Source organism: Poecilia reticulata, chromosome 1 (assembly GCF_904066995.2).
Source record: "Poecilia reticulata chromosome 1, P_reticulata-male-v2, whole genome shotgun sequence".
In the NCBI taxonomy this organism is placed as follows: Eukaryota; Metazoa; Chordata; class Actinopteri; order Cyprinodontiformes; family Poeciliidae; genus Poecilia; species Poecilia reticulata.
In genome coordinates, this window is record NC_088830.1 from 16,542,451 (window position 1) to 16,557,889 (window position 15,439).

General features: G+C 40.1%; 1 protein-coding gene across 1 annotated transcript in view; it reads right to left on the bottom strand.

Annotated features, from left to right (window-relative positions):
- Positions 1 to 15,439, bottom strand: part of frmpd1a (FERM and PDZ domain containing 1a) — a 47,887-nt gene that overhangs the window by 11,117 nt on the left and 21,331 nt on the right. The window contains exons 2-9 of the mRNA XM_008407312.3: positions 15,126 to 15,239; positions 8,749 to 8,871; positions 7,879 to 8,042; positions 3,678 to 3,780; positions 3,516 to 3,561; positions 2,204 to 2,308; positions 335 to 430; positions 27 to 152 (exon numbers count right to left, since the gene is read on the bottom strand). Coding sequence (XP_008405534.2) covers positions 27 to 152; positions 335 to 430; positions 2,204 to 2,308; positions 3,516 to 3,561; positions 3,678 to 3,780; positions 7,879 to 8,042; positions 8,749 to 8,867 — 759 coding nt within the window. The 5' untranslated portion in view covers positions 8,868 to 8,871; positions 15,126 to 15,239. The remainder of the gene's footprint in view (positions 1 to 26; positions 153 to 334; positions 431 to 2,203; positions 2,309 to 3,515; positions 3,562 to 3,677; positions 3,781 to 7,878; positions 8,043 to 8,748; positions 8,872 to 15,125; positions 15,240 to 15,439) is intronic.

Sequence of the window (15,439 nt, forward strand, 5' to 3'; positions counted from 1 at the left end):
AATGTTCTCCCGACGCGTGTTAATACCTGATGTATCCTCTCCTCTTCGTGCAGCAGCAGCAGCTTGCTGCTGTGTTGCTGCTGCTCGAGCACCAAGGAAAAGTGTTCAATTCGGTTCAGTGAGAGTTTTTCCTTTAGTGTCATCACGATATCCTAGAGTGGAAAAACAAAAGGCCATCTTGAGAGAAATTCATGTTCACTTAGATGTTGTTCTAACAAGTTTTTTCTTTGAAGTTGCAGATTATCCCTCTGCGAACCAGTCGTGTATGTGGATACAGTGAATCACAGTAGTAACCATCTCATCTCAGGCTTTAAAATCGCCGACTGTCAAATACCTTGACAGTTGTGCTGGTCTCAAACTTGAAAGCCTTAGTCTGCCCGTTCTCCAGATACACCTTCAGAACGTTGGGCAGGAAGAGCAGTGAGTTCCCCTGTAAACAAACAGGAGCATCAGAGATCAGCGAAAAGCGTTTGTCAAAAAAGTTGAACGGGGTCAGGACATGCTAGCATGAAGAAATATAAAGTAGCACGCCTTGGAAAAGCATCTGCAAATATTGAACCTTTACATTTTTTCAGCTTTACAATTATAAACCTATTATGTTTCTGCTGCATGTAAAAGATCAATACAAAGTGGTGCATAAAGTGGAACAAAAATTGTGCATGGTTTTGTATACTTTCCTTGTATAAAATCTGTGTGGCATGCATTAGGTCTGGACTTAAAGCATAATATTTCCAGCTACATATTTCACATGGGAACTGCTCATTTAGCATGATATGCAGTGTTAGTTGTTTTGCCACAGTTCTGTGGCAAGCTTTGCATAAAGTTCAGTTTTTCACCTCCTTCCATGCTATGACCTCTAAATGCCTTGTGTCAAACTGCAAGCCAGGCCAGAAAACAGGCCTGGCTTTCGTCTTGCTGGTCTTCCGTAAAGACATGATTAAGATTGAACACCAACTAGCCGAGTTGTCAATAGACTCTCCCAGCTAAGCGATGGATTTCTGCAGATCTTCCAGAGTTACGATGAACCTCTTTGCTCCTTCCCTTCCCACAGCATAATTGTACCACCACAATAATTCACCATAGACATTGTGTTTTCAAAGCCGATACAGGAAAAGATGAAGAATAAAGGTATGAATACTTCCACAACAAAATGTTGCAAGGCAAGATTGAACTGTTGCATTTTTGTAACATGTTTATGATTCAGTTTGCAACTGGAAATATTCTTAATCAGCGTCATTAAAAACAAAACGCTGTTTACATGTCATGGTGCAATAAAACAGTCAGAACATTTGCTCTTTGGCTTTTCTTGCAAAGGATTTCTGCGCATTACACTGGCTTGTTTCTGTCTGCCCTGCTTGTTCTCTGCAGTGAGTCATCCCTGTTCTCCTATGATTTTGGAAAGTGTTTTTCCTCCTCTGACAATGTGATGCTATGAAACATTGATGCAGGCATGTTTTAAGTTCAAACGTAGAGCAGTCGTTTTGAGAGCAGTTTAGGTCCCTCCCATCTCCGGCATCTTCTGCTCTGCTTTCTCTCTTGCTTCGTCGCCCCAGATTGTCCCTCCGCCTTTTCCCTTTCAATCTAAACATGTCCTGTAATCGCAGAAATTAGGACCGAAGAGTGGTTTAGGTATCGATCCACATTTCCTCTGTCTTTACTAATGGACACTCCAGTTTCTGGCGTTTTCTTCCTGCAGCTGCTTTTAAGTCCACAAGAAAGACGGGAACTCAAACCAGCAAGAATGAAGGAAATAACAGAAAAAAAACTCATACATGATGAAATAATACTGGCAAATATAAATCAGCATCAAAAGCAATTTGTAAAGTAAAATCTGTAAATGATATCTCTGCTTGGCACTGTTGAAGTCTGTCTCATTTAAGAAGCAGATGAAAATCTTGAAGTGTTTATGAAACTGTGTGTGGATCCCATGTTTCTGCATTGCAGGCTTGTTTGGGATCGAGCAAGTCTCATGTTTATAGTGACGTTAACTCAGGCGAACAAACTGTGTGTCCAAAAATAAAGATTCCTGAGACTTATCAAGCTGATTGGAAGACAACACTTCTGTAACTCTAAAAATGAACAAATGCCTATTTTTATCTTTTGACCGTCTTCCCCTGTGTCCGATACATATCACACACAAAAAAGACGTTCTTGAGATTAAACCCTCCCTTCACGTTTTTTGTCTGAGGTAACCAACACCTACCTGAGACTGTCCATTCACCTCCACCTCCTCCGCAAAGTGGACTTTGACGGGGTTGGACCTGAGCTTGGCCCTCTTTTCGGGCGTGATGAACGATGACTTCGGGCCCTGGGATGAAAACACATTAGTAAAACTCGATCTACAGAGATTCCTCAAATCTCAGTAATGATTTCTTAAAGGGAGAGGCGAGAAATGAATCACTTGATAAGTGTTTCCGTCAGCAAAAACTTCTCATGAGACTCTCTGAGCAGCAGCCATTTATTTACCATTATCTAATCAAATCAATCTTAATGCAAACACACACCTCGGTCTCACAGACGCAGAGTGAGACACATGTTCAGGCAGTAAACAAAAGAGCTTCGTCCTTTTCAAGGTAGACCTAGTTGTGGGGGAAATTCCTGTGGGTTTCGCCTACCGTCACATCCAACACTGATAAAGCGGTGTGTGCCGGGTGAGTGGACTGGATGAGGTGCACCTCACCTCAAGCTCAGACGCAGAAAGAGCCTGATTAATGTTTCTGCTGACTGCAGCGTTTCAGAATCCCATGTGAATAGAGACACTGAGTTGCACAGGCTGTACTAGAAACACACTATGCTGGTTAATTTACTCAGAAGTCCTACGAGACACAAAACTCTCCTCTCCTGAATATTGATCCTCAGCTCTGTCTTAAATCATGTTTGGAGGGGGTAAACATTGAAGACGAAAATAGTTCAGGAATCCAAGAGCTTAGAAATGAATAAAATCTATTAAAAAATGATAAGCAAGTGGAGAAGGAGAACATGTCAAACAACACAGTTACAGTTAACTAAGGCAGCTACATTGTGTCATTTTTATGCAACGCATGACTACTTTTGGCATCGATGTCTGTGAACTAAGAACTGTTACTTGTCTGGAAAGAATGGAGGAAGGAAGGAAGAAAAGAAGAAAGGAAGGAAGGTTGGAAGCATGCAGTATAAACCCTGTTGGAGTGATAACACCTGCAAACACAAGAAATGTTTTACAGTGAGTTCCACTAAACTGTGCAGTCAGGGTGTTTTATTCTCTCAGTCTGCCTCCTCCTGCAAAGATTTTTGTGTTCATTAATATTTTACACCCAAAACACTAGGAAATGAGGGCAAGCTGCATTTTATTTCCGTCGGTGTAACATTTAGGGCCGCTCTTTCTGCGTGGCGATCGCATGTTCTCCCTGTGCATGCGTGGATTCTCTCCAGGTACTCCCGCCTTTCTCCCAAAGTACAAAACCATGACTGGCGGGTTTAATTGGTCCAACCAGTCCAACTCAATCCCAACATTCAGTGGTTACCAGCAAACTCACATGCATGATTCTGAGGACAGTCATGGTCAGCATGTCTTGACACTCCCTAAAAGAATAAAAAACACACAAAAGGTCTGGTTGTTATGGTCAAACCTTGTTAAACAGACTAAAGCAACAACATTCAGATATGTGAGCCTGTGTTTTGCGTTTGCATGCGCAGACCTGATTATTTCAGCAGCTTGCTCTGGGGTCAGGTCATCGACAGCCACGTTATTGATTTTCACAAGCTGGTCGCCAGGGACGAGCCGGCCATCTGCAGGACCACCTGGACACACAAAACGTCCTCGCGTCGTCACGCCTGAGGGGCTTTCAATCTGTCTGAGCTCACACGGCTCGTGAGCGCTGATGACGGGCAGCAGCTTGTTTTCTAGTCATTTCCTTTCATCTGACTCCAATGCAATATTTTCTATCCTGCTCTCTAAAGAGCTCGCTGTCCCACAGCATGCATATTAGCAGTCAGTTAATTGTGTTTCACTGTCGCCAACAGAAATCTCCCACGCTGACGTTTCGGTTCGGTTTCAACACCCGAGGTGATTTTTAGATGTTTGTTGTAATTTATCAGTTAATTTAGTCTACACAGAGTTTCAAGTTGCAATAAAGACAAGGAGAAATCATAATTATAATCTCTCTCTGATTGTTTCTATATTAACGATTAACAATATTTAAGAAAACCCACTGATATCACAAATACTGAGTCACAAATATCCTCTAACTTTTCTCATATCCAAACCTGAAACCTACAGTGTTTAGTGGTGGTGATGTTCTCAGCAGGAAGAGGGGTCCCTAACTTTATTCTGCATAAGGCCCCCCACCTGCATGGGAAGTCAGAGAATGTGTGCATGAATGGGTGAATGGCTGAAAATAGTGTGAAGTGCTTCGGGCTCCTCCGAACTTGAAAAAGTACAGACCTTTTCTGTTTTGTGACTGTTGAATTTTTTTTTAGTTTTTTTAGACTGTTGAGTGCCAAAGAGGCCATTTATTTTTCTAGGTCAGGCTTTATAGGACGATTTTTTGTGATGTCCACTCCACACTGGACCCGTCTTTCTCATTCGTTATGTGTTTACAGGGCCACACGTCGAGCAGATCTGCTTGACTGAAATGGAGGAGAGGCAGAGAAGGCACTTGATATTGCATAGTTTGAGGCGTTGTAGTGCTTCGCAACAAGACCGTGTTGCGTGATACGGGGTGAGCACAGTGGCTTCCCCATGGGTTAAACCACTAGCTCACTAACCCATCGACCCACCGGGGAAATCCCTGCTAGTGCCAGTTCACCCCTGGTTCTGGTTCTCCACCACAGGCATTGATCTGCATGCTGACCAGAGAGTTTGACTTTGATCTATGCCGACGAGAGCCCCTTCTTCCACATGTTTGCTGTGTCTCCTACAGTGGGTAGTCTGACAGTGGGTTTTGTCTTGTCACTTCAAATTTTTGACAGCAGTCCTCCTGTAAACAGATTGTTCAACAAGAGCTGTGAATATCTGCAGCTCTGCCAGATTTATGCATCTTTACCGTTTCTCTTATTAATGATCTGTTTGTCCAGTCTCTGAGATTAGCCGGACAGCTAGAAGCTTTGCAGCTCTGCCTTAATCTACATTTTCCTTCATAATGGACAGGAAATTTGAAATAATTAAAGCTTGCAATGTTGTTTTACAACCTAACCATGCTTCAAATTTTATCACAACTTTACCCCTGACTTGTCTGCTGTGTTATTACTCTGCATGATGCTGTTTGTTCACAAAAATTATCCAATTAAATAAAAAGAGTTATATTGAAAATATTTCTTGTGCATTAACACTTTTGCAAGGCACTGTACTAAAAACAAAATTCGTTCTCCTCAAAACAGCAACAGGAATCTTTCCATCCTTCCTCAACACCATCATCCACCCTCACGTTTATTGTCCTTACGGCTGTTTTTAAAATCGACTCGCTGCTCAACTGATAGGTTTTCTAGCAGCTTAGAGTTGTGAATTGATTACAGATACGTCTCCTGGTTGCCACCTTGTTGGAAACGTCTTTGTATCCTGTGCTTAAGCTGTTACACAAAGCATTTTGCAGCAGGTTCAGTGAAACAAATGAACAAGGACATTTTGAATGTGCTTGACACTGTAGGAGCTCTCATTACACAAGATGAAGGCTTAGAGATGCCAAAACTGTGGTCAGATATCAAGCTGAACACATGAGGAAATGGTCTGAGTTTACCATGTGAATAAGTAATTAAAGTGTTTTCAAAATATAAATCAATGGAAATTGTGTGGATCCGTTTATGAACAAAATGCATAAATGAATTGATCATCATTTTCTCCAGCCTCCGTGGGTTTGTGCTTTGTCCACTTTGCCTTTCTTTAGCGTGCAATATCAGGTAGCTTATCACTTGATATTTTCTTTAAAAACAATGTGGACAGCAGCCGGTGACACTGATAGGTCTGAAAATGCTTTTGAATAAAGGATTCATATTTCACTGTCAAGATGCTGCAGCACCTGCCAGATACAAAGAGACAGAGGGTAGTGAAACTGAGCCAAGGCTCAGAGGAGGGGCCACTAGTGGTGTGAGGACCAGTGTGTGAGCGCGTGTGTGTGTGTATCATGGGTAGAAACAGATGGTGACAGGACAAACTTGAGGCAGACAGGAGAGTGAAAAGTTTCTGTAATGTGCCTCTGAATCTCAGAGGGATTCAGATCCGTGTTCCTCTGCACTTTCAGTTTTTGTATTTTTGTATTTTGTATTTAGCACCTAATTACCTAATACTGAAAGACCACTACAGATGATTTTCAGACTTTTATTGCATGCTGAGATTTCACATCAAGTCGTATGGAGATACAGTTCCATTTTCTAAAGGAGAAAACATTTTTGCAGCTTCATGTTTTGTCCTTTTGAGTCTGATTTAATTCTCAATATCAGCATTTTTCTTGAGTGCTGTCATCTTGAATCCCCACAGATGCCCACTGTATTTCAGAGTGAATTTACTGCAACAAAAGGCTGTTTGGATGTCATTGTACGAACCCTTAACCCACAGAGCCTCAAAATACGAGTGGACAAAATGAATGCACATATGAAAGCTCAGAAAGGATTTTTTTTTTTACCTATAAAAACCAAAATCAGTCAAATGCAAGATTAAAAAAAAAAAAAAAAAAGAATTGGGTCTCGCATGTTTTCAGATTTCCATTTGAAAAAAAAAAAGGTTTGTGCACCTTTCCTTACATTTGCATTACTTCTGTGATGGTTTGTCATCGAAAACACACTGAAGACTACGGTAGCACTGTTAGTAAACGTAAATTAATAACTACATGGTTAGTATGGTCACAAAAGCTGGTCAAATCAAATCTCCCTTACAGTATTTCCAAACTCTGCTGCATTTACACTTCTTCTGACACATGTCAGTGCTAAATAATTCAGTTAGGAGGAAGTGCTTGCACTGAGCTGAGGTACTTGGGCATACCTTCGGCTGTATGTATCTGCATTATCTCACAACTTCACAACATCCACAAATGCACGCGCAAACACAAACAAAGACATTAGCGCCATGCAGCACTTTCTTCTGTTAATGTAATTTTGTGTGCATCTCTGCAGCATCAGCGCATACAGCAGCAGCCCCAGCTGGAGGTTTTTACTTTGTCAGTCTGTACCGACCAAAGGTCTGCAGAGGTCTGGCACAGGTTCATGCTTTAATTTGCTGGGAAGACATTTGTTATGCAAATTACAAACAGTATACTCGAGACTACAGCGAGAAAAAAAAGGCTGACAAATGCTTTCTTCTTAATACGACAGTATTTGCCAAAAAAAAAAAACAATAACTAGTAATCAGTGTTTTGCAGCAAAGGATCTTGGTTTACTGCAAAGTAAATCTATTTTATAATGGAAAGTTGATTATTTGGAAAACGTATAACAAGAATTTTTCAAATGTAGCAATTTATGTATCTCTACAATTGAAACACAAAGAATAGCCTTCTCAATTTGAACATATTTTATGTAAGAAACCAAGTGTGAGTGTTTTTTTTTTCTGTTCTTTCAGTATACCTGAGAGGGGTACAGCTATAGGTGCTTTTTAACTTACAACCAAGACTTTAACTCATTACAGGGAACATTGTGCTGGGGCAGAAGGCACCAATTCAGCAAACTAAAATACTGCAGCTCCTTGTATAAATTCACTCCGTGGCATAGGATGTTGTGACCTGGTGGAGAAAGTCAAACTACCACAACTAGTCCCAGATGAGCACGAATATGTAAAATATCTGATACAAACTAATGATGAGCCATTTCTAAATGCTGAAACTTTGTGATACTTCTATTTAACAGACATTAAGTTTTGCACGCTATTTTCTGTCAAAATTACAATTAATGTTGCCTTTGAGGAAATCGTCCTACCTGTGGTGACCTCCTGCACAAGGATGGGGATCTGGCTGGAAAGCGTGAGGCCATGGGAGTTGAGGTCCGGGTCCTTTTGGATCTGAACGTTGAATCGGAACGGGTAATTTCTCTGATCGGAGCCACCGGACTCTCCTGTTTTCCCATCCACCGCAGCACGATCTCTGCAAAGCATCAGGAGGACGTCTTACCGTGTCGTTGGAGGTTCTATGTGAAATTATTGTGATTTTGTTTCAAAAGCTGTGATTTCCCAAACTTAAGTGAAACAAGAGTTCAAGGGTTTTAAAACGACTAATGTTGGCAGCGTTTCTTGTTCTAAAACTCGCAGAGGTCAAGCGGCATGAAGCAGGTCGTCTCTGCATTGTGAGCAGCTCCGTCTCCAATATCTGTTACCAATGCAGATGTTAGACAACAAGCACCCCTATTAACCTCATGGTCACAGTAATTACTGAAGTGATTTTCTGATTTTTGAGTTATTAGACTAGACGAAAGGATCCACATCATTCCATCTTAATTAAACTCAGAGCCTCAAAAGGTGGCTGTCTTGACTTCATTCTCTTTTTCTAATTTTATGATGCGATTTTATCTTGAAAAAAAAAGTCTCAGCTGTTAATTTTTTTTAAGTTTTTCAATATATTTACATAATTTAGACTTTTTTTTCTTAGTCACGTAATATGTCATTACCAAACTCTGGTTTGATTGATTTGTTTGAAGTTGTTTCAATTTTGTTTGAGAAAAACAAGGACAAAATTCAGACGATTCAAGGTCTTGATGTTAAACAGGGTCAGTTTCCACATCAAAAGACAGTCAAGTCAGATAAATCTGATTACCTAACAACTGCATATAGATGAAAACAAAACAGAAGCCTACCTGCTCAGAGAGTGAGACCTGCTGCCCAAGTCTCTGGACCGTCTCAGCCATCGTCCCACCACCTGTTCCACTCGGCTGGTTCTGCGGGACGGGGAGCGACTCCTGTCCTGAGACTCCATTTACCTGTCAATAAAGGAAAATATATATCATTACAATATTTAAACGAGGTCTATTTTAATGCAAGCTACATTTATTTTAGAGCAAATCAATGAACAGGGCCAGGATTATTAGTGTTGGGTGTTTTGGCCCAAGAAAAGACACAGATGATGCACAAATCAGGAAAACAAAGTCCGTAAATTATCTTCTCCACTGACAGCAACGTTAGTCCTAAATTAGGAAATGCAGGCTGTTAAACAGAATGGTTCTGTGATGAGAGTAAACATGCTTTGTGTCTGCAAAATGCATACCGTGGCACTTCCTGTGCTGAAGAGAAAAGATAAGACCTCTGAATGGTCAGGACAGAAAACTGCCAGAGATTTGACAAAGTTCATTTGCAGTTTCTGCAAACTGTTCTATAAAATGGACATGAGCTGAAAAAAACAGAAGGATGTAAAATTTATTGAATTCAGAAATCCAACCAAAGTAGCTGACATATTTCAGTTGCAGAGCTTTTATTTGCTATGTGTATGAATGTAAAAAAGCGGAGAGTAAGAGCACGGATGTTTGGCTAGGCTTCCAACGTTTTAAGGTTTTAACAACACCTATGCTGTAAGCACCACCATCCTAAAAATCAGCACTACACAGACATAAAACAATTTTAATATAATAAATACATTTAAAAAGCTAAAGCTGAATACATCTTCTCCTTTTGCTTTTTTGGACAACGCCGTCATGTGAGCTGGTATTGTTTGGTGAGGTTCAAAGATTCTCTGTGACATTTCTGGATTTTACGTGGGCGGAGGCCAACAATGACGTCAGTTTTGGCATTGTGTAGCCTAATGGTCTCTTAGCCTGATTTATGAACCACCTGATGCAATATTGCCCACAAGTCTCAATAGCAATCAATACAAATAGTTCATCATTTTAAATAATGACGCACTTTTCTTTAAATGAGTCCCTGTTGTGTAACTGTGAAGCATGCAGTTGTCACAAATGAGAACGTTGAAAGGCTGTGGTGGTCGGTGGGAAGGGCATAATGGGCCAACTTGGTGTCCACTGGGTTTGGTTAATGATGCATTGAGGAGTTGGGCAACATTTTAGATAGTGACATATCAGCTTACAAGAAAACATGCTTATTAAAGATGTACAGACTGTGGCTGGATGAGAATAATCGACTGGCCAGTTATGGGTTTCTGTCTTTAACAGAAAATACTCAAGTTATAAAAGATGCTGCTATGACATCTCAATTAAGGTTTTCTATTTTATAATAACTTAACATTGTTGATGTTAAACGTTAGTTTAACGTTAGCATAACGTTGCTACACTAAAAAAATTTTACATTGGCCAACAGTAGCTATATTTCCATCCAATTTTCATGCAACTTTTGAGGGAGCATTTAAAATGTTGCAAAAAAGAAAATGTGAATAAGTTGTGTTTCCATCTACTGGTTTGGAGCAAACCAATCCACTACGCAAAGCGTAATTTTGCCGTGTGTTATCGTCACGTCAACTAGTATTGTCAATGTTACACGAAGACCAGAGAAAGGACAGCAAAGCAACACTTCATCGATCATGTGAGGTCGATGATTCCTATGTTCAAACCTATCAGGCAAATCTGTTTCCATCTCTCTTTTCTGTCTCATTTATTGTTTTTGGAAAAGCCAAAGTGAAAACATATTTTTGCAAAACTGAGGAAGTTATTCCAAATTTAATTTCACCATTACCATCAACCTTTACAAATGGCCATAAAAAGTTGATGGAAACATGGTTAGTGTTGGATCGAGTTTTGATGCGTCGTTGTTTTCAAGATCTTTTAGCCCAATTCATGCAGCCTTACATGTCCTATTTAAGATTTCCTGATTATGCACAAACTGATTTAAACAGGTTAGGTTAGTAATAGAAAAATAAACTGTATTGTCATTTTTTTAAGATCTGTGTTTTGTGGCCTACAGGCCAGGTAATTGCAGTTTATTTGTCTTTACTGACGAACATCTGGAGCTTATAGCCACATTGAGCCTAGATCCCTTTAACATCACCATGACTCCACCAGGCAGTAGCTGAGAAACAGATTCTCTCACAGTGAATAATTAAAAAGAGAATCATTACATAGCAAAAGAAATTATTTAAACATTAAAAAAAAAAAAAAAACAAGACTACGACGCATTTTTGTTTTGTAAATAAGAAAAATAAAACTCCAACTTTCAGGGTAAACAGTCCTTTTAAAATACATTTTAAACTAAAATAAAAGGCAGATATGTGTACAGTGGTCAGACTTCAGAGACAGACAGAGAAAAAAAAGACAAACAGGAAGGAAAGGACAATGAATGGACGGACGGAAAAATCCCGATTTGAAATATGCTGAAATCAAATTCCAGACTTTTGTAGACTGAATTAATACCATAATTCATTGCTGACTAATCACTGAACACAAGAATAGAGAGATGAATGATGGGATGAATGAGAGGCGGCGGCAGTAACGCTGTACAGAGAAGCAGCATTGGGATCGATTAAATGAATGAGCGAATGATCTCAGCAGGTCTGATGCGTCCCTCAGTGAGCAGCTACAGGAAGGAATCTCCCTCCAGACAGAAGCTGAACATTAGCGCCGTCCATTACAGGAAGCAAATTGCTGACAGGAGAAAAAGGGGAAGAAAAGCAGAGATAAAGAGCAAATAGGTGAGAAAAACAGCAGACCAAGGGAGGCGATGACAGACGACAAGTGTGATAAAAGTTGAGAAAGGCGGAGGCGTGTTGAGTGACGCAGGCAGACAGCAGTGTCTCCTGGGGGATCTTTGATTATAAGCACATTATCCATCCATCTGGCAGCACATAGCCGTCTCCTGATCCTCTCTGCCGTTCCTTTCCTCATATTAGCCCTGTGATACTTCCTTTAACCCATCTCCTTCTTCATCTTCACTTGCTGCAGCTCCCTTCAAGCACTTCTCATATTGTATTAACACAATGCAAAGGGTGACTTCTTTTTACTCTTTTTTCATGCTACCAATTACTACTAAACGGAAAGCTGCCAAAAACATAGATACAATCTCCTCAGTAACACTCTTCCTCTGAGGTTACTTTCTACGGAATCAGATACTCAAGAACAGATTGATTTGAAGCCAAATGTCTGCACTTTTCAGTCAATAGAAATATTGGGGCAAAGTGCTCCTTTACAACCTGCTCCCTGTTATAAATAAGCTTGTTTCCTTCCAGAATGGCTTTGATTGAGTACACAGATGAAGTCCAAGCCCAGCAAATCAAATCAGCCACAGCAGCACTGCAGTTCCTGTTCTGCAACGACAGCATTCATGATTAGGGATCAGAGAGGAAATGTCAGCTTATTTCCTGAACAGGTGTAATAATAGCATCGGAGGAAACCTTACACTTAATCCCTGACATTTTCAGAGGGATTCTTGTCGAATCAGGAAATAAATGTGAGATTAATCACTGCTTGGTAAAAGTGTAGATATGTCACAGCTGTATTATTAGGTCTGCACCCACACACTCAACGCATCCACTTCTAAATTGAGACCAGTGCTAAGCCTAAATCCCGTTCAGATTGATGACAAAGCAAACCCTTTGCTGCGGCAGAACCAAGAACTTCACATGTGACTGTTTGGACTGTGGAGACAAATTGCCGTTTTGAATCTTGATTAATAATTAAGAGCTATGTATAGTCCTTATTGAAAACAGAAGAATAAAAACACCAAGCATCATCATAGGAAACAAACCAGATTACCATAGGGAAAAAAAGCACAGTGTCTCTTATTCTCATACTGTTTGTTTTATTACCACTCAAACAGCTGAGGTAGATCAATGCATACATAAAGCTTCAGTCACAATTGATGTTTGCATCTGAATTTATTGACATAGTTTGCAGCTTTGTTCTTTTTAGGTTACTAGCTGGTGTCTGTAAATTCTACCTGAACGAGCCTGTCTCTACAGTTAGCAATGCCACTTATAGCGACCAATCAGAGGTTCCCAAATATAAATGCATCTACAAATTAGGCTGGCAACATTAAGACATTGTTACACACAGATGATACAGAGTGAGATCTGAATACAACAGAGTCACAAGAAAACAAAAGGTTAATAGTTGTTTAGCATTTTGGGAAATTTTAGAAGGGAAATTTATTGGGGAGGGTTTCCTGTGTGTAGGATCACATGATATAATTATAGCAGCATTGTTTTTTTTCTCTGTGTCTGAGCTAAATGAAACTGTAGTTGTAGTGTTAATTATTTTGTTGTTTTTTAAAAAAATTTTCCTATTGTAGCTCCTTTTTCTCAGGAGGTCTTGTGTTTTTCAGGCTGCAGTTGTCAGGCTACAACTGCAGCCTGCAAGGCAGATAAAGAAATCAGTTTTAATCTGTCCTGCCCAAGTAAAGAAAACAAATAAATAAAAAGTTTTCTACCACTACCACCCAGTTGCATATCAATATATTAACTTCTCTTTCCACCACTACATGTGTAACATTAGCTTGGGTCAACAAATGTGTTGTGGGTAAAATAACAGCAGATAAAGCTTGAGTGGTTTCCTACTCCTGTAAAACATAGAGTGATAATTTAAAGAAAATGGAGACTGTTTTCAATACATAATACAGAAAAAACATGTTAAAACCTAGAAAAGAATGACCAGCCTTCTCACAGAGAGAAATGTTCTACCACGAGCTTCTGGGTGGATAGTGTAACATTTTCTTAAAGGACTGAAAGTAAATATCTGCTCGTCTGTGATTGCAACACATTGCAGCTGCAATCAGTTGAGTGTGTGTGAGGCAAGAAACAAAACAAAAATACCGTAGATAATCTGAGTGCCTGTTCTGGGGAAATTGATTAAGAAATGTTTCCCAGTCCAGATCCTAAAACTTAATTAATCCTCTAAACGTGCAACACTCCTGTTTGTTGGTGATCTACATTTGCTTTTCCCTTTAATAAAGCATTTGCTTAAAAAGGATGATTTTTAATACCTAATATAAATATTGCAGCGTTGAAGCTGAGCCTGCCATACAACTGCTGCAGGAAAGAGTCATCTCAGGCAGAAAGGTTGGCTTTTTGTTTATTGCTGAGACAGGAGCTGGGCAGTATAACAACTGCTGCAGAAAAAAAACACACACTCTCACAGTTGACTAATGGGGCTGCAGCAGCACTTGCAGTTTATTTTCCACTATGAACACTTTTTTTTGTGTACATCTATAGTTATGATGAGATTAATATGTTCCTTTTGTCGTATAATCTCTGTATCCATGTTTAATCACATAATGTTAATGTGAGCACTTTAGTAAAGGAGCTGTGAGTCAGATTTCTTTCTAATCTGTGTCTTTCTTATTCATGTCTTTATAAAGCAGCACACAGAGAGAGAAATGTGGATAAATACAAAGAATTAAACTGAAAGTTCATTAAGTTTTAATTTAGACTAAGATTTTTCTACTTTCAGACACGGCATAGATTTAAAAATACACAATTTAAGAACAAATGTGGTTGCTAAACATCAGAAGAAGCAATTAATGCAATTGGATGAAAAGTCACAGTTGGGAGATAACTTTGGTGGATGCTGGGTGAACAAGTAAGTGAATTAAATGTTTTTAAACCTAGAAGGTCCAAAAAGAGACCTCAGAGTTGTTGTGTTTCATGTGATTTCCGACACCAATCAATATACAGACTTACAAAGACAAACGGAAAAAATATGCCAACCAGCAGGGCGTGTTCTACCGCTTTCTGTGGTGCGTTCATGGTCCTACAAAAACATGGAAATGCAGCTCTGCTCTCTTGATTAACATATACTCTAATGTGATTGATATGCTCCTCAGAGTTTTTGGCAGCAATGTGACTCCATAAAAGGGTACCAACGCCGCCTCCCGCCTCTTGAAAAGTGGGCATAGGCGATGGATGGATGAATGAATTTTCAACAGCTTGGAAAAGTGAAACACAGCTTTAATCTAGTTTATTTATTTTGTGAATTCAACGTCCTGGTATAGTGAAACGCAGATTACGTCCAGCTTTTGCATAACACACACTGAGACATGCACAGCGCAGGCAAATGGGATTAGAGAGTGTGTCTGGAGCCTGTGGCAGGGAGTTTGTGCGTCACTCCTGCTGAGCCAGATTAAACTGAGCTTCGGTCCAACCCTACAAGACGAGCTGCAAAGCTGCAACTCAATCTCCCTGTTTGTCTCATTTTCACTTTTATCCCACACTTTTCTGATCCTCTAATGTCATCACCTTTATTTTCTGTAAACGTACTCATCGCATGTGCAAACAAATCTGCTTGAAGTAGCAAACAGTCACCTGTTCGCCGCCCCCTCTCCCGGGGCTTCCTGAAGGCGCTGGCTGCAGTCACGCTCCACGTTCGGTTCGTCCATCATCTGGCGGAAGGGGACCCGGATGACGTATCTTCATCTCCTGGGGATATGCACAACATAATAAGGACATGACAAGGGAGGCTTTAGACACATTCAGAGTACTGTGGCAACACACAGTGCCTGCAAAAGTATCTACACCCATTTCACATGTTGTCATACAGGAGTGTTTCTCAATTCCGGTCTCTTCTGTCACACACCTGAATTGTATCTCTGGGTGATTAACAGGCTTCTGCAGTACTT